The sequence below is a fragment of the Silene latifolia genome, chromosome 5, assembly GCF_048544455.1.
Source record: "Silene latifolia isolate original U9 population chromosome 5, ASM4854445v1, whole genome shotgun sequence".
Taxonomy (NCBI): Eukaryota; Viridiplantae; Streptophyta; class Magnoliopsida; order Caryophyllales; family Caryophyllaceae; genus Silene; species Silene latifolia.
In genome coordinates this window covers 41,117,521-41,144,227 of record NC_133530.1, presented here as the reverse complement: position 1 = coordinate 41,144,227, position 26,707 = coordinate 41,117,521, and the positions used below count along the sequence as shown (strand labels likewise).

Below are 26,707 nucleotides of genomic sequence, written 5' to 3'. Positions count from 1 at the left end.
CATATGTATTTCTCCTACTAATTTTAAAGTTATTTCCCTCGCAATACACTTCAACTTCTATTGATAATTTATTATATATTATTTACATTCATTTGTCATTATATAAAAGTATATTAATCAAAATTTAAATAAGATATTCACAAATTATTGATAAGTACAAAGGTTATCTATTTTTCAAGGAGTATTAAAAGATAAAGAAAGTTGCAGCTAATTTGCGAATCGGAATATCATATTATGACAAATGAGTAAATGTTTTTAAAAAAACTTTATTGTGCGATTGTTTTACAATTTAAAGTAAAAATGGTACCACGAGTAATAAAATATTTTTGAATGGGGCTTGAAGGTAAATTAGATACACTTAATATAGAAATATGTATGAGGTTAAGATTCAATTCAAGCAACGATCAACATTTAAAAAAAAAGTCATGGAAAACATATAAAAGGGTAAGAGTAGTCTTTCCCTAACATAGTGAAGATCGTCTGTCTCAAGCTTTTCTTCTGACAAATTTACATGCATAAAAAATGGTGCTATTCAATTATATGTAGCAAACTAATTATTGTGATGCTATATATTTTTATTTGTGTGTAAATTGAGCACATCATCACTATAGTTTAGGGAGAGATACGAATTGGGGAAGGGTGAAACATATTCGTCATGCATAATACGATGCTTTAACCACCTTTAGGCAAAAATATAAAAATAAATGAAAAAATTTAAACCTAAAAGGGGGTCACGTACTTGCCAACTCTTCTTTAGTTCTCTACCGCATTAATATTCTCATGAAGTTTATGACATTTATTTCATATTAATAAAAAAAATGATTATACTGCTTCGTACAATTTGTGATTTATAACTTTTAGCTAACTTATTTGAACTTGCTTAAATTTATATATTTTAAGTGAAGAATATTAATCATAAATATGATAAAGATAAAGTTTGATCTTTAATTTCCTTGAAGATAAAAAAAACTCAATTTTTATTTTCTTACAATATACTAATTAAAGATCGTAATGTAAAATAGGAAATTACACCACAATCTACTATTTCAATGTGTCGATGATCAACACTTAAAATAACACATTTGTTATTTAAATAGTGTAAAAACTCTCAAAATACTAAAAAAAATGTTCAATCTGTCGTTATCAAACAAAACCTAAGTTTCTGCATTTTTTTGTCATGTTCAGCTTAATCTTTACGGGATGTAAAAATGATGAAGTTCAGAAAGTAGCGGTTAATTTTCTGTTAGTTAGATGGACTTTTTAAGAGAGAGATGAAAGCTTTGCATTTTAGACCGTTTTACGTGTGAACCGAAGGGATTAAGTAGTGGGCTAAAGGTTGTTTCAAGTGGGAATGAAGTTGATTGCGACGAGTTGGTTGGCTAAAGTTTTTCCTTACTAGATCTAGAAAGGGGATAATAATTATGAGATAATAAAATTTGAAGAAAAAAAGGACAATAAAAATGAGATGGAGGTAGTAAGATTTATTTATGCAAAATGAAATAAATAACAAAGTTCGTGTATATATATAATATTCAAACTTATTCAGTTTACAAACATAGTACCCAAACACTTTGTTTGAGTATCTGGAATGGAGGTAGGGGAGGGGACGAGAAAAAGACTAGGAAGGGAAAGGGAGAGAGATAAGAGGGAAGATTCCTTCTTAAAATTTTCTTTGTTGAAGGAGAAATAAATTGTCTCCGATAAGGGAGACGAGGATCCATATCATCTGGAGTAAATATTGGTGTTTCATGGAGGTGAATGTGATTTATGACTTCTTAGATGTAAAATGTGGCAGAAAGGTAGTGATAGTGGTAGTGGATTGGATGTTGTTTCAAGTAGTAAGAACTAATTACACTGGCTGATGTTTTATTTTGCGGTTAAATTAGTGGGGTGGAGGGAGGGTGTATTTGTAGAGGGTGATGAGTTCAACGAGGATGGTGATAATAAATAAGGTTATTTATCAGCAAAATATCGCTTGCGTTAAAACATATAGGTAAAATGAATAATAACAAGAAACCTCAAATGATCATAATGATAAATTTAATATTGACCCCACCAATCCAAATTAAAGTAAAATCTTAATTCTAACAACATTGTAGAGAGCAAAGGTTAATTTCCATTGGATTGTGGATTTTTCTAGAAGTGGGGGGTTTAGTTTTTTACTTGGTTGGATTAATTTGAGAGAAGTTTCGAAGACAATGATCGATCTTTCAAGGGATGGGATTGTTTTAGATCATGTGTGTGAATATGGAAGAAAAATAGGGGTCTGCGTGAAGGATTTTGTTTCAAATGAAAAGATGGGGGTCAAGACTATTGCTAGAGAGAGAGAATACACAGAGAGAGAGAGAATATATATATATATATATATATATATATATATATATATATATATATATATATATATATATATATATATATATATATTTAAGATCCGATGAGAACGATCACTCGGTGCAAACGGTGAGAACGATAACTAAACAAAGGATTATAATCAACCTGCGTCTATATTTAAATCAAAAAAAATATTCAACGCCTCTAACCACACTATCAAGTCCCACCACCCGTCCTCTCTCACACCTAAACACCACCATCCTAACTGACGGTAGCCCCACCACGACCCTCACTACCGACGGCGAGTGAAGTTGTCGGAACACCTCAGGTGACCCCATAGATTTTAGCGACGACCGACCTCAAATCCCCACGGTCTCAGATATCAAATCGCATATTCACTCGCATACTCCATAGTCGCTCACTCTTACTCCGGTCACCACCGTCGGCGAGGAATAATGCCGACTAATCTCTCTGAACTCTCACAACTCCATCCTCGCGCTTTGGACCAGTGTCGCATGCTCCTTCTTACTTTCAGATCTGATATTGTGGTTTATTGTTGACGATGGCTTAGGGGGTGGTTACCTGGTAGTTGGTGGTGGTGGTGTGTGCAAGTGCGACACTTCTGATGATGGTGGCGTGGCGATAAGTGTCAGACAAGTCGTCGGCAACAACTACATCACCTCCTCCCCTTCGTTGATTTCCCGTCTTTTTTAATGCATCTACACCAATTTTTGATGTATCTAAACATTGTTTTAATGTATCTAATATAGATACACAAAATTAATTTCTAGGTACATAAAAATTGGTTTGAGATACATTAATATAGAACCCAGATACACTAATTTCGTGAAGCTTAAATTGAATGTCTGTTTGAAATTAATCTGATTTGGAGGTGGATTTTTTGCAAATTATAACAGTCAGCATCAAATTAGTGAAGCATTGATAGGTGTATTGAGGTTTTTGAGAATTGACTTCATTTCTCCAATTTTGGTGGTTTGTTGTGGTGCTCCTCCTGTTTTAATTTCCTGCCATTGTTGGCGACCTTCGAGCTAATTCAGGATATTGATACTCGAGAGAGAGAAGGAAGAGGAGGTAAGAGAAGGAGGAGTTAACAGGAGGTAAGAGGAGTGTATGGTTTGACGGAGAACTTTCGATTTCAGCGCCGGGGGAGAACGAATGGGGAATAGTTGGTCGGTGGGTGTTGTCGGCGCAGTGCGAGTCTTTAGGTGGCGTCGGCGGACGGCGGTGACGGAGTTGGACTGACGGTTGATGTCAGGTGGAGTACGGAGTATTTGATAATAGAGAGACTTGGTGTATTTTACATTATAAGTGTTTGCGTGTGATTTTTTTTTTTGTAAATGTTTATTAATATGATCGTTCTTACTGTTCTCACCGAGTGTTCGTTCTCACCCGATCCCACCTCTATATATATATATATATATATATATATATATATATATATATATATATATATAGAGAAGGGTTCTTCTAAGGTCCTCCTATCATATAAGGCCCTAAGTCCTTATAAGGGCCTTTGGATGGAAGGGATGGAGGGATGAGATTACATCTCAATGGAGGGCTACAAATCTCCCTCCCTAATCTCCTTCCCTAATTGTGTATAACTCTGGCTAATTGTGTACAACTCTACCACCATTCTAATCTCCCAACTCACTTCCTCATTCACTCATCCTCTCTCATTTCTCACATTCACTCTTTCTCTCTCATTTTCTTCCCACCCTCTCTAAACAAAAAAAAAACCAGTTGATAAAAAAACCCAAACTAAAACAACAAAAAAAAAAAAACCAAAATAACCCCTCCTCCAAACACCACACCCGACCCACCACCACCCCACCACACACCACACCCCACCCACAACCCGCCACACACCACCAGAACCGCCAACACCACCAACCAATCCCGACTCCACCACACTCCACCACACCGCACCACACCGCACCAAACTAAAACAACAACAAAAAAAACCAAAAACAGCCCCTCCTCCACCACACTACACCACACCACCACGGCACCACCCCACCACACCGCGACAGACGACAAGCAGCCGCATCCCTATCCTCTCCTTTCTCTTTTTATTTTTCAGATCTGAAAAATTTATATGGTTCTTGTTGTTGTTGGTTGTTGTTGGCTGAGGTGATTTTATTTATGTGGTTCTTTGTTCTTATTTGATGTTGCTCTCCACCTTGCTTTTTCTTTTATTTTTTTAAAAAAATGGTGGTGATGATGATTTTCTCATTTAACAAAAAAATGGTGGTCATTGTGTACAACAAAAAAATGGTGGTCGTTGTTGTTGGCTGAGATAAAGATGTACAATTTCCAGTAGGACGCTTTTTTCATTTCTCATTCTTTTTTTGTTTGTTGTTATTTTGCACATTTACTTTTTTGTTTTGTTTTTGTTTTTTGTTTTTTTGTTTTTTTGTTTTTGTTATTTTTTTTTATTTTGTTATTGTTATTTGGTTTTGTTATTGTTATTTGATTTTTTGGACTAAAGTTATACATCTTGTCTATTAAAGTTATACACTGCGTGCATTAGAGTTATACACACGATATTTAAATTTGGTTTTTTTATTGTTATTTGGTTTATTTTAGATTTCGGGTTTGGTTGGGTTGTTGGTTTTTTGGTTTTATTATTGTTATTTGGTTTTTTGTTTTTGTTATTATGAGTTTTTTTGGTTTTTGTTATTATTTTTTTTTTCATATTTTTCATATTTATTGTTTGATTTTTTTACTATTTACGACTAAAGTTATACATTTTATGACTAAAGTTATACATTTTATGACTAAAGTTATACATTTTATGACCAAAGTTATACAAAAAAAGACTAAAGTTATACAAAAATTGGACTTAAGTTATACAAAAAATTGGACTAAAGTTATACAAAAATGAACCAGAGTTATACAAAAATGAACCAAAGTTATACAAAAATGAACCAAAGTTATACAAAAATGGACCAAAGTTGTACAAAAATGGACTAAAGTTATACAAATATGGGCTAAAGTTATACAAAAAAAGACTGGAGTTATACAAAAATAGACCAAAGTTATACAAAAAAAGACTAAAGTTATACAAAAATTGGACTAAAGTGATACAACAATGGACTAAAGTTATACAAAAATGATCCAAAGTTATACAAATATGGACTAAAGTTATACAAAAAATTTGAAGTTACAAAAATAGACCAAAGTTATACAAAAAAAGACAAAAGTTATTCAAAAAACGAATGAGAGTTATACAAAAATGCACCAAAGTTATACAAAAATTGGACTAAAGTCATACAACAATGGACTAAAGTTATACAAAAAATTGGACTAAAGTTATACAAAAATGAACCAAAGTTATACAAAAATGAACCAAAGTTATACAAAAATGGACCAGAGTTATACAAAAAAAAGAGAGTTATACAAAAAATTGGACTAAAGTTATACAAAAAATGAACCAAAGTTATACAAAAATGAACCAGAGTTATACAAAAATGCACCAGAGTTATACAAAAATGCACCAGAGTTATACAAAAATGCACCAAAGTTATACAAAAATGGACTAACTTTTATGTGGGATCTTGTTTGATTCGCCTTTACGAGTACATTAAAAATATCTAACTTTTATATTTTTTCCAAATACGTAGCTAACGATATTTAGCTCGTAAAACACGCGTTGGCAAACGTGCAAAAAGAAAGTGGTAGAGTGGAGTTGAATGGAGGAAGTACCTAGTTACTACCTCTGTTCCGGTCATTTACTTACCTATTCCGTTTTAGGGAGTCTCAGCTAATTGTATACCTTTGTATTTTAGGAATGCTTTTGATGAATAATTTTATCCTTACACTCAATTTGCTCTACTTGTCATCAAATAATTAGTCATCTTCTCTTTTTTTGGTCTTTGTGCTAAAATCAAAGGTAAACAAATGACCGGAACAATGGAAGTAGTATTTAGTACGGAGTGTTAATCTTCAATTGGTGCTTAACCGGGAAATAATGTTCAAGCTGCCTTCTCCACAAATAATAAGCAGCTTCAAGCCATCTAGGATGCACCACAAACTTGCCTTGCTCAACTCCCCTACGCGATTTCTCTGTTCCTCCATCTACTGACACGACATGAGTAACACTCGATTCCACTTCACTTACACATGTCGCTCCTAATTCTTCGGCCATTTTCCACCAACGGTGATTACTCGCTTCACAATTCTTCGAAACAACTCCACTAAACACTAGTTTACACCCTCTAAGAACTCTCCTCCTCGCCTCTTTCAGTAGATGTATAGCATTTATTTCCTTAGTTTTAGCATTATCAACGTAATAATCGTGATGAATTCTCTTTAGAACTTGCAAAACTGATGAAAGGGCACCATCTGACTCATCCTCGTCTCGTTTTAGCTCGGCTAGAGACTTACAATTATGCCCAAATTTGTGATAACTCAACGAGAAATACATATATCTATCCATTACTATCAAATTGTCTTTGTTGTTAGGCCATACACTTGGTGTATCATCTAGTATTAGAACAGTATTCTCGGGTTTTTGTATCGCATTTAGGCTTTTCTGATGTTTTAATTGGCAATCATCCCGAGAGATTATTCGAGAATTGAAGTACTTATTGTCGGGATCAAGAAGCTTGGCCATTTCGAGGGCATAAGGACGATCACCCATGGTGTAAATGTACATCTCATACATCTTACTTGCTTCGTCTAAGAACTTTCTTAGACAGGGTCTTAATTTAGTCATTATACCCATATGTTCGAGTCGATAAAGCCCGTTTTTTAAAGCAACTCCTTGCGAAGTCTGTCTTATGTTTTTCAAGTAATTCTCTTCTAAACTTAACGAATCAAGTGGAGTTGAGTTAAGTAGCGTGTGATCCAAGTCAAGAACTAAACACATCTTATTAGGGCTTTTTATGATTGTTTTTGTCTCAACGTTAAAACTTTTATTAAGATGAACTTTAGTGTTTTTGTGGAATTTAGAGTATGGCATGGCATGAAGTTGATGATTTTGCACTTTCTTACCGCAATTTAGGCAGGAATCGTTGAGGATCCACAAATGCGGACACGGTCGAGGATCGCGGGGTTTCATTATTCTTCTCATTACCCTTTGATTTTGATGGTAATTAGAGCTATTAGCACCATAACCACAATCTTGATTTTGCAAAGCAATAGCCGCCATGTTCTCCAACTAAACTATCTTTAAGCTAACAAGTTTGACTGATGGAGATTAGTTAATACTTTTAGAGAGGGAGGATTTATTATCTTGAGAAAGTTAAAAATTATGAGACGTCGAATATGAGAAAACTAGTTCCTTTAATTTGGAGATGTTTATATACACAAATTAGAGGAGCAGTAAGAAGTTTCCGAGTAATTGTGGGTGAAGAAGTCGGAGTCGGAGTAGGAATAGGAGTTGTACAAAAAATTGGAAAGTCTTAAGGATTAGCTAAGAGGCGATTATGAAATTCCACTACTAGGTCTTTTACGACAAAGAAATTGATCAATAATAACTTTTATTTATGTTGTAACAGAGCCGTCCTGTTATCCAATAGTAAGTGAAATCCCTAAGACTTTCTTTACATTATTGACAACAACAAATTAAAGACAAATCCGTATATGATAACTAAGAAAAGCATCCAAACAAGCATACATAACTTGATCATCATCAAGCGCCTCTTTACTCCATTCACTCATTGTCACCTCCTTACGCTTCTCAACTTCCCACCCCAACACCGCCTTTGTCACCTCTTTTAACCCGGCATTCACCTTCACCACCCCCCTATCAGCCGCCATTCGACTAACATCAGCAGTTTTCGCCACGTGAAGCCCATAGTCCTTAGCCAGGAGCTTGGCATCCGACATGATTCCAACCCCGGAAAACGTCCAATTAGGGTCATCTAGGAAGTTTCGAAGCGAGTCTGGAATCGTATGGGAACGTTGTAGTTGGTATATGAGGCAATTGTGAGATACACATAGTTGGAGGATTGATACCGGTTTATGTGATTCAGTGTCTAGACCTACGATTGTGGGTTGATGAGTGGATTGAATGCGGTTGATCCAAGACGTGACTACGGTTGACGATGTCGTCACGGTTGTGTTTATGTTGTGGTCGAGATAGGTTACGTTGTAGGTGGTGGCTGTGGGGGTTGTGGCTAGTTTAACTATGCTTGTTTTTGGCGTAGTCGCCATAAGAGAACAACTTTTAAGAGTTTAAGAGTTTAGAGTTAGAGATCTTCGTATCGGATCTTATATGATTAGAAATTATTGCAAATCACGATTATTATAATAACAAGGGATGGAAACATGGAAAGTTTTTATGATGAATCATTGTATTTAATTAATTAAATTTCTATTGAATAGCATAGATAACATGCAATTTTTTTTTTGTAAAGCATGCTTTTTAGATTGTATTGTATGGACTACTTATTAATTAAAGGAATAGTTTCCTAAAATCCACTTTCAATTTAAGTTCTAAATCTACAATTCTTAATGGGTAGTATAATTAAGAAATTAAAAAAGTTAATATTTCGTTATAATAGGCAAGTAGTAAAAAAAAGGAAAAAAGACAACTATAAACTAAATTAATAATATGTTTAAAATACACCAATGGTGGAGTCTAGTAGTTAAAATTTAGGTGAAACCCCTAAGGGTCTCATGTTCAAGTCTCACAAAGAGCAATTTTATGGGGTAAAATGGCCTTAGGTTATGCCTTATAGTCTATAGACTTCAAGTTTGTCACCCCTTATATAGGGTGGTTAACCTGATGTACATAAGTAAAATGGTGTGAGATTATGCCTTATAAACTTCTTGCTTCAGACGACCACTTTTCGTCTAAATTTCAGACGAGCATATGTGACCATTTTATGGTTAAATGTACACAAGAATGATATAGTCAGAAAATGCTTACAAAATTTCATATTACTATATATATTTAGGACAATTAATTTGATCCGTGCGTCCATGCCCGTTAGCAAGCCGTGCTACACGTAAATATGTAACACATGCTTTGCTCATTATTCACGCTTTCGCATATCCTGGACAATTAATTTGTCAACGAGTTATTGTTAAGTAATATCCTATTATCTCTTTAAAAAGAGCCCGGTCCATTTTTATCTTTCACCTAAATTTGGGTGAGACGATCTCTTAATAAGTTACTAAAAGATAAATATTATTCTCTTCGTCTCGGTGAATGAGGCAATCTTAAAATAGAAAGGACAACAACTAACTGAGACATCATAATATGGAAATGGACAACAAATGATCGGGACAGAGGGAATATCTCTTTAAAAAGAGCATGTCGATCCTTATCTTAGACGATCTCTTAATAAGTTATTAAAAGATAAATCTTCCGTACCATTTATTAATTTTTTGCGTCCATTTTCTTGTTAATCATGAGAATAACGATTCTTTGATTTCGTATCAGGATGTACTCTTAAGTGCTATGTGAAAATAAGAAGATACTTTGTAGCAGACATAAATCGGACACGAAACCGATTAAATTAAGTATATACCTGTTGGAAGGACTAACTAATCGTGTGAATATGGTGAAAATCATGCTGGTATGACTAAGGCTTTGCTGAGAATAAACAACTAAAACAGACAACTCACCTTACTTCAAGAATTAAGCTTAATATAAAACGGTTTTTTCCCTAATCAACTAACATGCTTAAATACTTGATGTGTTGGTGCACATAATGCTCCAATTCAGAACAAGCAACTAATTATCAGCTAATTCATATGTAAACTTTGTAAAGTCTACTTGTTATAGTATAATAACTCGACAAGTTCTTAATAGATAGCACAAAAAACAAAGGATGAGCTTTCAAGGTTCAGAGACTTAAATTTCTATTAGGAAATATATTATACCTCCAAACCTCACCCTTTATTATTAATTATTAATTAATTATCTCGAAACCTTAAAACAGCCTTACCATGAGTTTTGATCTTGGCCATCACACTTCACTCATTTTAACTTCTTATTCTTGTTTTTGCTCTTCTTCTTCTCCATCTTCTCGATCTTCTTCAACTTCTTCTTCTCCGCTCTTTCCTTTTTCAAAAGCCACGATTCCTTTACCAGGCTCTCTTCAGTTTCATCAACTTCATCGCCTTTTACTTGTTTATCTTTCCCTCGTTCCAATCCACCCCTTTGTCGTTCTAGCATATCGCCTTTTCTTACAACTTCTTGTCTTTGCCTTGCACCCGGAACACTAATCAAGCCCCCTACAAATGCAACCCTAGCATCCGAAATCGCGACATCTTTCTCAATCTCAATTATCTCAATTATATTCCCCTCTTGATAATTATACCAAATTACCCCATACCCTTCATGTAACATTAAAACAAGAGGCTTATTTGTCAAATAATATAGTACCCTAAAATTGTTTACTATGAAATTCCTTTCAATTGGCAAAGTAAACAATTTTGTCCAAGAATTTTGTTTGCCATAATTCTTCAAAATCCAAAAAGATGGATACTTACAACCATGATCAATAACCAAAGCACTTAAACATCCTTTCAAAATACATGCATCAATAACCTCATAAACTTCTTGAATTTCATACCCTTCTTCCAATTCATACACTTCTTTTTCAACTTCAAACCCTAGTTCACAACATGGTAACTTTATTTCACCCCATTCCTCGTCATGAAGGTCGAAAGTGATAACGACATTTTTATCCCTTTCTCCAACAAAGTGTAGTGAATTGTTCAATTCACCACAAAATATCCATTGGTTTATGGATATAGGTGGTTCTACATACACGGGTGGTTCTAAACGTGCCCATGACCCGGTTTTTGAGTTATAAATCAATCCTTCGGGTTGCGGGTCACGGTCGGACGTTAGAATAAAGATGTAAAGTAGTTTATAAGCCTCACTTATATGATCATAACCAAATCCTGGAGTCATAAGACATCTCCTTTGTAAATAATCCAAATTATTTTGTCCTCCAAGTGTCCTACTAAACACATTCTGTGCAAACGGAAGGATTTTCGGGTAACGGGGCATATTCGGGTTAACAACAAAGTAATTGTTAAGAGTCTTACCACTTCCAATACAAAGTAATCCGTCGTGAGACCCGACAATTTTGGTACCCGTGTTGCTTGCGAATGGAGGCAAGACTAGGGGAGTAACGCGATGAGGAGACGTATCGTCTAGAAAATTGTCCATGATGTACAAGGACGATCCCGATGACACGAGTAACGAAAGATTCGACTCGTTTTTGTTGAAAAAATCATGATGAAATCGAACAAACTTGGGATTTTCAATGTGGGATCTCCAAGCCTTGCTTACACACTTACATCGACCGAGACATTTAGCAGGTAATCGAGTGAGAATGTCATTGACGATAACGTCGTGTGGGATGTCGTTTGTTGTCGCCATTGTTGTTGATTTTGTTAGGGTATTTCAGTCGCACTTGTGCGGCTTAACTATTGAGAGGAATCCATTGCGTTAAGGGTTTCAATGCTAGTGTTTTACATTACGTACTATATAGGAGTGTAGAAGTATATTATATGATACGGCAGCTTGTTATTTTATTTTATGTAATTATTACGATTTCTTATTTGTGAATTAAAAGACTTTTTTATAATAAAATATTGTGGAATAGTCTAGTGAAAAATCTTTTGGGCTAGATTTAATTTTAGAATGTGAAGTGAAAAGAATTTTCGTTATTGTTTTTTTCAAACAACTTTACAAAACATTTAGGAGTATTTTTTCATTGGTGAATTGTGTGTTAGTTGGAAATTACGTTAAACAATACAAAAGATATTATTTGTATTGCGTTTCTATATCTAGAATATTTTTTCCCTATTTTTTTATTGGAAACATTCTCATACTCAAATACTATTATGGTATGTTTGGAAACCTTGAATTCGAATTAAATTCCGTAATTGAGACATTTCAAATGTTTGGGAATCCCTAGAATTTGGAATTGGAATTGACTCAATTCCTTATCAATTCCAAGCTAGTTAAAATTTGGGGTTCTCAAATATCTACCATATAGTAGTCATTTCAATTCCAACACTTCTTACGTTTATTTTGTGACGGAAATTTCTTCGCCATATTTTTATTTATGATATTTTTTCCAATCGCAAATATTTTCCGAGACAATATTTTTTTTTTCAAATATAAAACATCCAATGACCTCGACCCATATCCGTCTCGCCCAAGTTCAGTTTCAATTCCAAATCCATGGGCTTCCCAAACGCAATATTGGTATTGGATTTGGAATTAAATTCAAACATTTGAATTACTATAATTGAAATCATGAAAATGAAATCAATTTCGCGTTTCCAAAAACTACCTGGTTAATATAAGATGTGAGAAGGCTGCGGAGGTAGGATGTTGTAATACTCGGATAATTTGGGACCCACAAAGGACCTAGGGACACGTGAGGGAACCCACATGTACTCGGAAGTAAAGGATGACTCCTCCTACGAGACCAAGTAAGACCTAAACTAGACCTAGTAGACTTCCAGTGGACCGAGTAGAACTCTAGGTGGACCAAGTGAGTTGGCATTTAGCCGAGTAAGGGTATACTCGACCGAGTGAGTGCCACTCGGTCGAGTGAACCGGTCACTCGGTCGAGTGGTGCTGAGTTGTACCCGAGAAAGGATATTTCGGGATTTCATCCTATCCCAACCCTATCCCCTTCATTCTTCTTCTTCTCCTTTCTTACTCTAAAAATACTCTCCCCTCTCTATAAAATGCTCCAAATGCCCTTCCCTTGGCCTTCAAGCTTGGATTAATGGAGGAACACCTCTCCTAATTCCCGATCTACCTTTGTAAGTAGAAATCTCACATTTTTCCTCTTCGCTTTATGAGCAATCTCGAGTTAGGGTTTACTAAGAAAGATTAATTAGTATTTAGTTATGTAAAGTGAGTAATTACTGACTAATAATAAGGGATTTTATGTTGTATTATAGTATAGAGTGGTTTGTAATAGTTATTACATGATTTATGTAGGATGAGATGGTTTTATGAGATGGATACTTGGTGATTTCGATTAGCTTGTGGATTATGCAAAAAAGTAGGTTATCCTACTCGGTTTCAATATTGTGTATGCATATTTAGGTCTCTTTCCTCACTAGTACATTCATAAGTCGATTAGTGTGTATGTGGGATTGAATTCATGAATTTGGTCATATGTTAAATGTTGTTCTTCCATTAATCCTATATGGTTGTGGTTTTATTGTATTTGAGGTCTTTGGTGGTGGTACTTGATTGTTGAGGAGACGTAAGACGGTTGGGAAACCGTCTTGTGCTCGGGCCGCCCCTTGGAACTTCCCACTCCAAGGGGGATGTTCACATTAATGACTTGAGTCATGAAGGGACTCGTGTGGTTGAGACACGACGTCTGGCAGGAGATCCGGATGGCTTCCGGACCCGGTACGTCGTCTAGCGTGTCCCAGTACCTTTGTGTGAAGTGTGGTTTCGTGGGCGTGTTCCTAGCACCGGTGGTTTTGGGTACGTCTGGGCGTGTCCCGGTACCGGATGGTGATTGCATAGTCGAGTCTCATTCACATAATTATGTCGCGTCTACACTTATCGAGTCATGTCTTATATTTGTGTATTGAAACTGACGTTTGTTGTGTCCGTGTAAATGTCACCTATTTTCGGGGTGGCCTGTGTCGATCCATATGATATTTCCGATCATATGGGGAGCAGTTGTTTACAAGTTAGCTTTTGTAGCATGCGGGATAAGGGACGAGCCGTGATGACATTCGAGTCGAGTATAGTTGATTAGACTAGTTTAGTAGTTATGAGTTGTATTATTCGTTTTATTTATTCATTTATGTCTATGTAATCCACTAAATACTTATTTATGCTAATTGATTCTCAATTGCGACTCCGATTTCACTATCTCGGGACGAAACCGAGAAGGTAACATCTCCCAATTACCTTGGCCGGGTAAGAAGGGAGTGTTACAATGTAGGGGTCTGTAGGGGTTTAGGGGATACTCCTGTTGGAGCTTGTGTCCTCCACAATTAGTGTGATAACATTTATAAATCTCTTATAGGTTCACAAGGGTATACTTTGTATTTTATCAGTTGATTAACGATTACCTAATAACGGTTGGCTTGCTAGAAAGTTTGACGTTATTATCATACTGATGGCGGTGATCAACTGGTCCCTAAAAGTCATACCTAAAGGATGTGTTTGAGAGATGTGATTATGGAAATGTAATCACATTGATGCCTTATATGACTAAAAGGTTAGTCCATGTATTTGACTAAACAGTTAGTCAATGTGTTGATGAGACGATTATTTAATACAATTAAATAATATTAGCTGAGACGAATTAACTGTCAAATTCGTAAATTGAATATAAACAATTATATTTAATTAATGTATATAATGTTAGCTTGAACGAATTAAGATGTTAATTCGTAATTAAATGTAATCGGTTATATTTAATTAGCTAATTATAAATATGCGATATTTATAGTTAAAGTATATATTATACGATATTGTCATAATAAATTATTACAGACCGGCATTAATAAATCGACTGCAAGCTGTTGTGTGTAGACTTATTAATACGGAATAAAATAAATGACAATTTATAAATTATACACTTTATATACATTTTGTAAACTACCAAAATAAGAAGATTTAATCTCATTATTTTTGGTAGGTGGAAAAACCGAAAATAAGAAGATAATTCCTCTTATTTTTCGGTTGGATGAGCCGAAAATTAGAAAAGAAAAATCTACCCTATTTCTCTCCTAATACACGGTTTTATAAGGGGAGAGGTAGATCATTTTCTAACCTAATTTTAACCTAGCATTCTCTCATCAAACAAAAACACAAAACCCTAAATTAATTAGTAAAATTTGGGGATCTCATTCTAGCAATTTGAGGGGCATTTCTCGGAGCATCTTGGGTGCAACTAATAGGCGAATATCATTTTGATATTGTTCTTAGGCCATTATTGCTAGGACCGAAAGTTGATTCTTCATCCTTATTCTATTTTGTTTATGAAATTCATTTATGACTAGTTTTCATAGATTATAATTTCGTTATAATCCTTATTTTTAAGGGAAGTATACCGATATTTCCTACAAGTGGTATCAGAGTCAAGGCCACGAAATTATTTTTAATGATTTGCATAAATGAATTTAAACAAAAATTTTAAAAAATTTCGGCCGAGTAAAATTTTTCTGCCGAGGAATTTTTTTTTTTGTGCCGGATTGTTTTTCGGTTTTTGATGTTTATATTTCCATTTTGATTCATTCATTTTGTTGTTTTAATAAGTTAAAATGATTATATGATGAATTTGTAGATGTTTGATTTAATGAGGATTAAATTAAAATGTAAATGGAAATTGTTTCATTGTTGATAAATTGTTTTTGCTATATAGTTTTGGCATAGAAGTTAATTTAATCATGTTCAAATCAATTGTGATGAATCATATATACGGATAATCGATTTTGTCATAATTTGGATATTCATTTTAAGAGGTTAAATTGAATTATGAAGTTTGAATCCATGTTTAAATTAATAGATGATGTTTATGTCAATCATGTTATATTAGCAACATTAAACTTTTTGTCCACATAATTTTTTTTTTTCGAGAAAAGTAAGCATAAAACGGCTGTTAGCCGTGAGCTTTTTTTTTAAAAAAAAAATTGTTTTTGTTTTTAGGTCAAAATTGCCGAGAGCACAAGGAAAAAAAACAAACTGTTTTTTTGGTTTTTGCTGTTTTGCCGAGAGCACAAGGAAGAAGAAAAAAAAATATTTTTCCTGTTTTTCCGTGAGCAGCTCTACAAAAAAAAAAAAAAATTGTTTCGGTTTTTTTGAAGAAATGCCGAGAAAAAAAAAAGGTTTCTGTTTTTGTTTTTTTTGTTGTAATTTGGCCAATGATAATTATGCATTACTTTTATAATGTATAATTGTTTGTTGTGAAAAAGTTCACAATTTTAAGATACCCAAATTATTTTAAAGAGCTTTAAAATATTGATGGATTAATTCATATTACAAGATTAATGTGAATTAAGATTAAAATTATTGTGAGGAATTGTCACATAATTTGATCATTTAAATAGGTGGTTTGGATGAATTACTCTACATAATTAAGGAATTATGTCTTGAATGTTTAATTTATTAGTTGATGCATTTTTATTTAGTTGAATGAATCGTTGAATGGTTTTATTTACGTATTTTTGCAATCAGTTGTAATTTGTAATACCTAGTGTGACCTTAGTTAAATTATGTTTTCGTAATGATGGAAACATAATTTTTAATGTAATTTGAGATCTCGTATCTCCGTTTGGTTTTCTTTTATATTATGGTTTTGAAATTAGAATGTAAATAGGTTTATTATGTATTTTTGAATTGTAATTTTTGAGAAGACTACAGAGGGAGATTGGATTGCTCACTCCCGCTACATGGACCAAGATGGAACATCAAGACAAGCTTCTCGGGTCCAAGGATGGATTCCAAAGTTGTATTTATGTTCATTTTGGTAGATAGGCCACACTAGGACTTTATTTTGTTTTACGTTTTACCATTCTTATTGCTTTTCATTCACATGATAGTTAGTGCATCATATTCCGCCTAAACCAAACCACCTACTAAAATGTATGAAAATTGACTCATATAGGTTGAATGTTAGTTTTCATAGACATACAGATGTCACACTTTTTAAAGCCATCACCTTAGTTTATTCATTCACGCATGCTAGATATTAGTTCACTTAAAATGAATTAAAATAAAGTTGATGGGATCTTCCTCTAAAACTGAAATTGAGACTAGTCTTTATAGGCCAAACAACTATGAATCCCTTCTTCGTCGGTAGGCATATAGGACCTTACTCTCCATATGACCCCTTCTACGTTGGGTAAGTAGTATGTGTTGACTTAGTTTACCTCAACATTATAATCCGAAGAGTTTCTCGTGATTATGATGGACTAAAGATAGAATTTACAGAAATTTATCGACCAAGAATTCTAACAGTAGAATTAGCCAAAAGGTTGGCTTATCAATTTACAGATAATTGAGTCTTGGGATCATTTATATAATTCTTGAGGGAGGTCAATTGTATAAATGCTTGAGTCTTCGCGTTATAACAGTATTGCATTAGACTTAAATCATAACGATGAGTATGCTTATTATATTTTATTCTTCTTTTTCGCAGTGTAGAATACGTTTATTTTGATAATACTGTTAAAACAAATGGCTGGAAATAACGAAATCCCAATGCCAAGTGTCACACTTGGACGCGAGTCCTGGCTGAAAGCTTTCATGGACCACATGAATCAGTTCACACGTCTGAAAAATGACGGGTCCAACTTTGCGGACTGGGAGGCATCATTGCGGAATGCTGCTATTGCTGACGGTAAGCTCAAGTACTTAACTGAGCTAATACTGGTAAACCCAGGCCCCAATGCAGGAGTTAACGAGTCACTTGCTTATAGTGACTTCGTCATGGAAGCGGGTGCGATAAAGAACGTACTCATCTTTGCAATGGAAACCAATTTGCAGAGACGCTTCATTGCCCAAGGTGCAAACAAGATTTTCACCACGCTCACTAAAGAGTTCTCAAAAGCACCGAGAATCGTTACTTATGAGCATACCTGTCGCTTCTTTGATGCGAAACTCCAGAAGGGCCAACCGGTTAGCCCACACATTCTTAACATGATTGAGAATGTCGAGAAATTGGAGGCACTTGATTGCAAAATCAGTGAGAGTATAGTCATTGACCGTATGCTTCATTCACTTCATGATGGTTTTGCCCTTTCCAGGGCAAATTACTACATGAATGACATGAAGAAAAGTCCTCATAAGCTACACTCACTTCTAGTACAGACCGAGAATGATATGAAATTGAGTGGGAGCATGAAGCAAGATGTTCTCATGATTTCCAACAAGAATAAGGGTAAGGGCAAAACTCTTGGCGACCTAACTGTAGGTAAGCCAAAGTTTAGGAAGCCAGGAAACGGTAAGAGTGGGCCTGGTGAGACTAGTGGATCACAAGGCAAGGCAAAGAGCAAGGGCGGTGACATTGAGTGCCACCATTGTCACAAGACTGGACATTGGAGGAGGAACTGTCCCGTGTACCGTGAGGACATAAAAGCAGGCAGCGTCACTCCTGTTGGTATGTCATCTTATATTCATATAATTGAGATTAACCATGCAAGTTTCGGAACTTGGGTACTTGATACTGGTTGTGGTTCTCATCTGTGTAATCATTTGCAGGGCCTAAAAAACATCACACCTCTCGGAAAGGGTGATGTGGACCTGCGAGTCGGGAATGGAGCTAGAGTTGCTGCAGTCTCAAAGGGAATATACGTAATCCAACTTCCTAGTGGTTTTGAGTTATATTTATATAACTGTTACTATGTACCCAGTTTGTCTAAGAACATTATTTTTGTTTCCCTACTTGATAAAGACGGTTTTCCATTTTCAATAAAGGATAATAGTTGTATTTTCTCTTTCAATGAAATAATTTATGGCAAAGTAGTTTCCATGAATGGAATTTACATCTTAGATCAAACTACAGATATATTACACGTGAATAATAAGAAATTAAAGGTTGGTGACAAAGATTAAACCTATCTATGGCATTGTCGAATGGGACACATAAATGAAAAACGTGTAAAGAAACTCGTCGAGAATGAGACTATTCCCGCATTCGATTTTTCTACATATGGAACATGTGAATCATGTCTCATTGGCAAAATGACTCGAATTTCCTTCAAAGGTGTTGGAATGCGCTCTAGTGACCTATTAGGACTCATACATACTGACGTATGTGGACCTATGTCAATTACCGCTAGAGATGGCTATAGATATTTTATCACTTTCACGGACGATTTGAGTAGATACGGATATGTCTACTTAATGAAGCATAAAAGTGAGTCCTTTGAGAAATTCAAGGAATACCATAATAAGGTTGAGAACCAACTGGGTAGAAAGGTTAAAGCAGTCCGTTCAGATCGGGGTGGCGAATATCTTTCAAATGAGTTTGATCAACACCTTAAAGACTGTAGAATCGTTTTACAGTTAACTCCACCTGGAACACCTCAATTAAATGGTGTGTCCGAACGGAGAAATCGAACTTTACTTGATATGGTTCGATCCATGATGAGTCACACGGTAGTACCTGATTCATTATGGGGTTTTGCTCTTTTGTCAGCTGCTCTTATACTTAACCGAAATCTGACTAAAGCTGTCGACAAGACTCCATATGAAATGTGGAAGGGAACGGTACCCAACTTGTCCTTTATTCGGGTTTGGGGTTGCGAGGCTTATGTCAAGTGGAGACACGAGGATAAGCTCGGCCCGCGATCGGTCAAGACATACTTTATTGGTTATCCAAAAGGAATGTTTGGTCATTACTTCTATTCGCCTACCGAACATCGAAGAAAAGTCCTCATAAGCTACACTCACTTCTCGTACAGACCGAGAAGGATATGAAATTGAGTGGGAGCATAAAGCAAGATGTTCTTATGATTTCCAACAAGAATAAGGGTAAGGGCAAAGCTCCTGGCGACCTAACTGTAGGTAAGCCAAAGTTTAAGAAGCCAGGAAACGGTAAGAGTGGGCCTGGTGAGACTAGTGGCTCACAAGGCAAGGCAAAGAGTAAGGGCGGTGACATTGAGTGCCACCATTGTCACAAGACTGGACATTGGAGGAGGAACTGTCCCGTGTACCGTGAGGACATAAAAGCAGGGAGAGTCACTCATGTTGGTATGTCATCTTATATTCATATAATTCAGATTAACCATGTAAGTTTCGGAACTTGGGTACTTGATACTGGTTGTGGTTCTCATCTGTGTAATCATTTGCAGGGCCTAAAAAACATCACACCTCTCGGAAAGGGTGATGTGGACCTGCGAGTCGGGAATGGAGCTAGAGTTGCTGCAGTCTCAAAGGGAACATACGTAATCCAACTCCCTAGTGGTTTTGAGTTATATTTATATAACTGTTACTATGTACCCAGTTTGTCTAAGAACATTATTTTTGTTTTCGTACTTGATAAAGACGGTTTTCCATTTTCAATAAAGGATAATAGCTGTATTTTCTCTTTCAATGAAATGATTTATGGCAAAATAGTTTCCATGAATGGAATTTACATCTTAGATCAAACTACAGATATATTACACGTGAATAATAAGAAATTAAAGGTTGGTGACAAAGATCAAACCTATCTATGGCATTGTCGAATGGGACACATAAATGAAAAACGTGTAAAGAAACTCGTCGAGAACGGGACTATTCCCGCATTCGATTTTTCTACATATGGCACATGTGAATCATGTCTCATTGGCAAAATGACTCGAATTTCCTTCAAAGGTGTTGGAATGCGCGCTAGTGACCTATTAGGACTCATACATACTGACGTATGTGGACCTATGTCAATTACCGCTTAGAGATGGCTATAGATATTTTATCACTTTCACGGACGATTTAAGTAGATACGGATATGTCTACTTAATGAAGCATAAAAGTTAGTCCTTTGAGAAATTCAAGGAATACCATAATAAGGTTGAGAACCAACTGGGTAGAAAGGTTAAAGCACTCCGTTCAGATCGGCGTGGCGAATATCTTTCAAATGAGTTTGATCAACACCTTAAAGATTGTGGAATCGTTTTACAGTTAACTCCACCTGGAACACCTCAATTAAATGGTGTGTCCGAACGGAGAAATTGAACTTTACTTGATATGGTTCGATCCATGATGAGTCACACGGTAGTACCTGATTCATTATGGGGTTTTGCTCTTTTGTCAGTGTAACACCCGCGAATTTCGCATTTTTGACATTTAAAATTTATTTAACCGTTCAATTACCTTATTTTATATTTTTAAATTATTTAATTTTATTAATTCACTCTAAGCAAGATTTTAATGAAAAGAATATTTTAAAGGTTAATTTGTATAAAATACGTATTTTTGGTCGGATAATAATAATGACCATGATAATGATAATAACAATGCCCGTCTTAATTTCCGTCTAACATAAGACCGTCACATTTCTCTTGATAAGACTAGAACTAATATGAACCAATCCGATCCCGACAACACGTACACACACTCAACAATTATCTTATTCTATGACTCACTCTCTCACCCTCACTCACAATTCCCAATCCCCTTTCTTTTTCGAAAACAAAATCAGCAAAGCGACAACAACCAGCAGACCTCAATACGCCATTTTTGTAGAGCTTCAACCCCAGATTTCGGCTCCATTTCTTCACCATTCCCCTTAATTTTTGTACCATTCTTCTCCTTATTTCCTCCTTCATCTTCCAAGATAAGAAAGACTCCTTTTTGTGTTGGTTTCGAATCTCGCCGTCTTATAAAAGTTTCGATTTTTGCCTCAATTTCTTCGTTTTCTCGCTCCTTGTTGAAGGTTTCGAAGACCCGATGGAAGACTCAAGCTTTGGAGACCGTTTATTCGAAGAACAAGGAGCGTTTAAGGTAACGGTGATAGGTTACTCGACAAAATGTCAAAACTCCGTCTTTTATGTCGTTTTATATACTCTGGTTTGGTAAAGGTCGTTCCTTTGTTTCTTTTTTTGCACTCATATGTTAAGTTCCATCTCATCTTTGCTTCAAATTCCGTCTTGACGCCAAACTGAAACGGGGTTGCTGGGTTTTGGGTTTTAGAACCGTGACAGTGATGAACAGGACCTTTTCGAGTATGGTTAGGACGATTTAAAAGGGGTAGTAACCATGGTTTTGTCGCGTTTTGCCTACGTCTTCATTTGGTCTTCTTTTCCATCTTAAAATTTGAGTCTTTGGGTCTGTCTGCTGCTCTGTCTTTTGCCGTGGAACGATGCGGTTGGATGGCGTTTATAGGCGGCCGTCAGACCGTGGTGAGCTGCCCAAGGTGGCTCCTTTGGGTCGTGGGTTGGGAGTTGTATTGACTCGGGTGTGGAGCCGTTTTACAGGCTGCTGGCAGCCGCATAATAGCTTTAGATGGACCGTTTTAGGCGGTCATGGGACGATAGTTAAGTGTTGAAATGGGATACCTTGGTTTTGATGGCTGGTTGGGGAGATTTTGGTAGTTGGTTGTGGGTGAATGGCGGCTGTTCTGGGGTGGTTTAGGTAGCTGTTGGTTGGGCCGTGATGTAAGTCCTTGAGTCGTGGCATTAGTTGCCCTTGGCGCAATATTGGCCCTTTGAAATTATTTGAATGTCCGTCTCATTCTTATACAAATACATGTATATTCACTTATGTGGGTTATTGTTGTTGGGCCGTGGCCTAGCAGCAGCCTAGCTGTGGCCTGCTGTGGCCTGGCCGTGGCCTGCAGTAGCCTGGCAGCAGCCTAGCAGTGGCCTGGCCGTGGCCTAGCTAGTCACGGGTTTGAGGCCATGTTTGGTTGATTGTTAAGTCGGGTTATTTGAAGTAATTAAATGTCCGTCTCGTATTTTATATAACGTAAATCGTTAATATCGTCTTTCACATGTTTAGTTGTTGGGCTCATTTGATTGTGTTAAATGGACTTTTTATGCCTTATTAGTTGGACTAGTCATGTTTTATGAGTTGGATTTGTTAGACTTCATCAATTGGGCTTGAAATGTTCACTTGTTTGGGCTTAAGATGGTTTACATGTTGGGCTCATGAATGAGCCATATGGGCTTAGTCACATTTTATTCCGTAATTTCTTATAACGTAATTCATTCATTATCATTTATTATATTCTATTTAACCGGCGTGTTAAATTAGAAAATGGAATATCTGTTAATTTAAGACAAGTATGAGTTATCTTTATCAAATAGTTATTTGTGAAGAGTCATATTCTAGATAAGGCCGTGTATTGTCCTGTTGTGAGAGTCTTGGTCCTATCGGATACTAGGGGTGAGCTATAAGCCCTCTAGTTGCGATATGATCGTCGGGATTGATGTTCCCATCCGTACTCATGGTGAGATGCAAGCCATGAGTATGAATGTGACATTAATGGTCCCGTGTCATATGATGTTTGCATGATCATTCTTACTCTTATTGTGACTCAAGTGTGACGTTTTACATTGTGTGACTACTTGACATTCCTTTTTACCCCTTTCGGACCTTTGGTTACGAGTGTGTGCCATGTTTCCGGATTGGGTTATCTTCCCTCTTTCGGACCTTTGGTTACGAGTGTGTGCCATGTTTCCGGATTGGGTTGTCTTTCCTCTTTCGGACCTTTGGTTACGGGTGTGTGCCATGTTTCCGAATTAGGATATCCTTCCGCCTTTCTTCGGACCTTTGGTTACGAGTGTGTGCCATGTTTCCGATTAGAGGTTACTAGACCTTTGGTTACGAGTGTGTGCCATGTTTCGAGTCTTGGAAACGATTGGTATATCGTTTGTCGAATCGGGTGACGTCCATCCCGAGAGTCTGGATCCAGGTTTAGACTAGGACCGTATTATGATCGTCGTCCTACCAAGAGGTTGGAGTCTAGATGGTTTGTCTTGTGAGTTCATACTAAGTATATGTCTTACACTTGTTGAGTCGTGTCAACATGAGTGGGTTGACTTGGTGATTCTATTTCCTTGATTGCATATACATCCTCATATACCATGCCTATTCTACTAAGAAAGTATTATACCTGTTGCACCATGATTGTTCATTATATCTCCTTATTCTTCATGGTTCACATATGTTGCATGATTAATATGTTTGATTAAGTATTGTTTGTTATCTGCTTTTTGACATATTGTGGCTGGGAGAACCTTGAGTTACTCCTCACTGACTGTGGCGTTCATGTTTACATGAATGACATGTGGTGAAGATGCTTACGTGGGGAAGACGTGCGGGCTAGCGAGAACTAAACCCCTGGACCTTAGTTTGCTAGTTAGAAACCCTTTATTTGTTTATTCGTGGGATATCTTTTCCCCGCTTTCTAGACTTGGGTTGTAATAACCTAAATTTGTCTATTATCGTATTTGTTTCTTTTCGTTTTTGGCACCCGCGTGTTAATCTTTAGCTCGTAATAAAAAGTTTTAAAAATATCACAAATTCCGCTTTAATTTATTAGTTATATTTTCCGCTTTATCGCGGGGTGTCACAGTTGGTATCAGAGCATATGTTGCTCTTGAATAATAAATGAGAGATGGGTAGACTTAAGGATCTAAGGTGGTAGTCTGTAGTGTGTTTGCTCTTTGTTAGGTTCTAACATGTTTGTTGATTGCCATTTTAATAATTGTTGTGCCCTTGGATCAATGACCGTAAGCCTACCAACGTGAAGATCAAGATTTGGTGCCTATTGCCAGAAATGGAAGATTTGTTCAACTTTGAAGAATGCTTCTACTTCCTCGAAGATGTTTCTCAATCTTTGTGTACCTTGCCTTATTCTTTAGTTCTTGATGCTTATTTCCTCTTCTTAACCTTCTTTTCTTTTCCGTGGAAGTTACTCTTGTACCCTCCTACCTTGTTCTTTGTTCTTTGCTAATTCTCCTTAACGCCCTTTTATAGTACTCTCTCTTTTGAGGGATGTTGACCTTGGTTGGAGATTTTGACTTTTGAGGAGATTGCTTGTGGTTGACCCTTAATCCTGGTTTTGAGAGAATTTGATGTTGGAAAGACTTAGGTAATGTGATGAGACATACTTGGGATTCTTATACCTAGTTCCTTGATAAAGTGATTCCGGTTGTTTAGTGGGATTATTTGTGTTGTCAAGTTTGAATTGCATTTGTTACTAAGGTTATAGAGCTTGGCTTTGTTGTTTATGTCTGGAACTTGAAAGGCTTGGGAAATATAGTGAGACGTGTCATGGGATACTAGTGCTTAGTACTTAACTTAAAATGGATGAAATTGGATGGTGGATTTGAGGATGTAGGATTGACTAACTAAGTCGAGTTCGTGATTGGCTTTCGTAGTCGCTTTGGATATGAGGACCTTGTGGAATATTTGAGGAACCTTTTCTGAGAATTTAGAACTTGAGATTAGGACCCTTGATTGAGGATTTTACCATTTTGGGAAACTTATAGATGACACCAGTTGGATATGAGTATAGCTTTGCTGGAAACCTTGACCTTGATCTTGTGGAAGTTGTTTGTGGATGTTGGAGGATTTGGAGTGATGAGATCACACTTATAGTGGAGTACCTTGTTTCAGGGAGTAGATTAGGATGAAGTAACATGAGTGTTTTGAGGAAATCCTTGGGAGTGCTATGTTTATAAGTTTTGTTGTTAGGAAGATTTCGGAACAGTTCTGGATGATTTTGTTGTTGAGATATGAGTACCTGGCGTTTCCTTCTTGTCTAATTCCCTTTCTTCTTTGGCCATAAGTGTTATCGTTCATACCTCTTTTCCTCGCTTCGTCTTGCTCCCCCCTAAAATTTGATGCTAGTGACCTATGAAAACTTTACCCTTGACATTCTTATTGTTTTGAGTTCAATTCTTACCCTATGAAGTTCATCATAGCTCTTTTTGTCGGTTAAGTTAGGACTCGTTAGCGTACACAGTATTTATCTTTGTCTAAATTGCTTTTCATTTCATACAATTTCTAAACATTTCGAGCTACCATTTTTGTTTCGTTGTCAAAAGTTTATGTTACTTTTACAAAACCCTACCTAATTTAAAGGTTTGAAAATAAAAACTTGGTTTAATTCCCTACTTGCTCTTTAAATATAAACTTATCTATCATGATTTTGATTACTAAACCCGAGATTTCTTAGAATTTTATCAAATTTATGTTAACTTTGATCTAATTATGACTTCTTTGTCAAAGTTTAAGATTTCATTTTCAGAAATTCGACCCCCTTTTGAGTTTAAAAGTGAAACTTCTATTTCCATTTCTGGCTCTTACAAGAGAAATTTGAGTAAATTACCTTTCTCTTTTGATTTTAACGTTGATCGGATGATAGAACTCGTTATTGGAGACGTTTGATAACTTGTTCTACGCTTGTCGGCGAATGATTTTGTTTTAAATTTGTCTTTGACTTGGAGAGTAAGTGTTCTTGTGTGCACGACAAGAGCAATTTCGTTCCATGAATGAGACTTACACTTTTGAAAACTCATCATTAATGTTTATGAAAGTATTTTGATTTTCGATTTATACAAATGAATTGCCTTTTGACCTTATCATTGATTTGGAATGTGATGTTCTTGAATACGTAACGAGAACACTTTCGTTCCTTTGATGAGAATCTGGTTCTGTCGAAAAATTTTATTTGAAACTTTTGAAAGAATTTTAATTCTTACTATTTGTAACCTTATTAAATGCTTTGGTTACCGATTCCAAAATTCCAGTTTTATTTTATGTAACCTTTCATTTCTACTTTCAAGTTTCGAGGACGAAACTTTTTAAAAGGTGGGGTGATTGTAACACCCGCGAATTTCGCATTTTTGACATTTAAAATTTATTTAACCGTTCAATTACCTTATTTTATATTTTTAAATTATTTAATTTTATTAATTCACTCTAAGCAAGATTTTAATGAAAAGAATATTTTAA

General features: G+C 35.9%; 2 protein-coding genes across 2 annotated transcripts; both read right to left on the bottom strand.

Moving 5' to 3' along the window:
* Positions 1–6,277: 6,277 nt before the first annotated feature.
* On the bottom strand, positions 6,278–7,504 carry LOC141655269 (RNA polymerase II C-terminal domain phosphatase-like 4). The gene has a single exon (XM_074462356.1). It carries the CDS (start codon positions 7,502–7,504, stop codon positions 6,278–6,280), a length of 1,227 nt encoding a protein of 408 aa, XP_074318457.1.
* Positions 7,505–10,285: 2,781 nt separating this feature from the next.
* Positions 10,286–11,701, bottom strand: LOC141655268 (F-box protein CPR1-like). Its single transcript, XM_074462355.1, has one exon. The coding sequence runs from the start codon at positions 11,699–11,701 to the stop codon at positions 10,286–10,288; it is 1,416 nt and encodes a 471-aa protein (XP_074318456.1).
* Between the last annotated feature and the right edge of the window lie 15,006 nt (positions 11,702–26,707).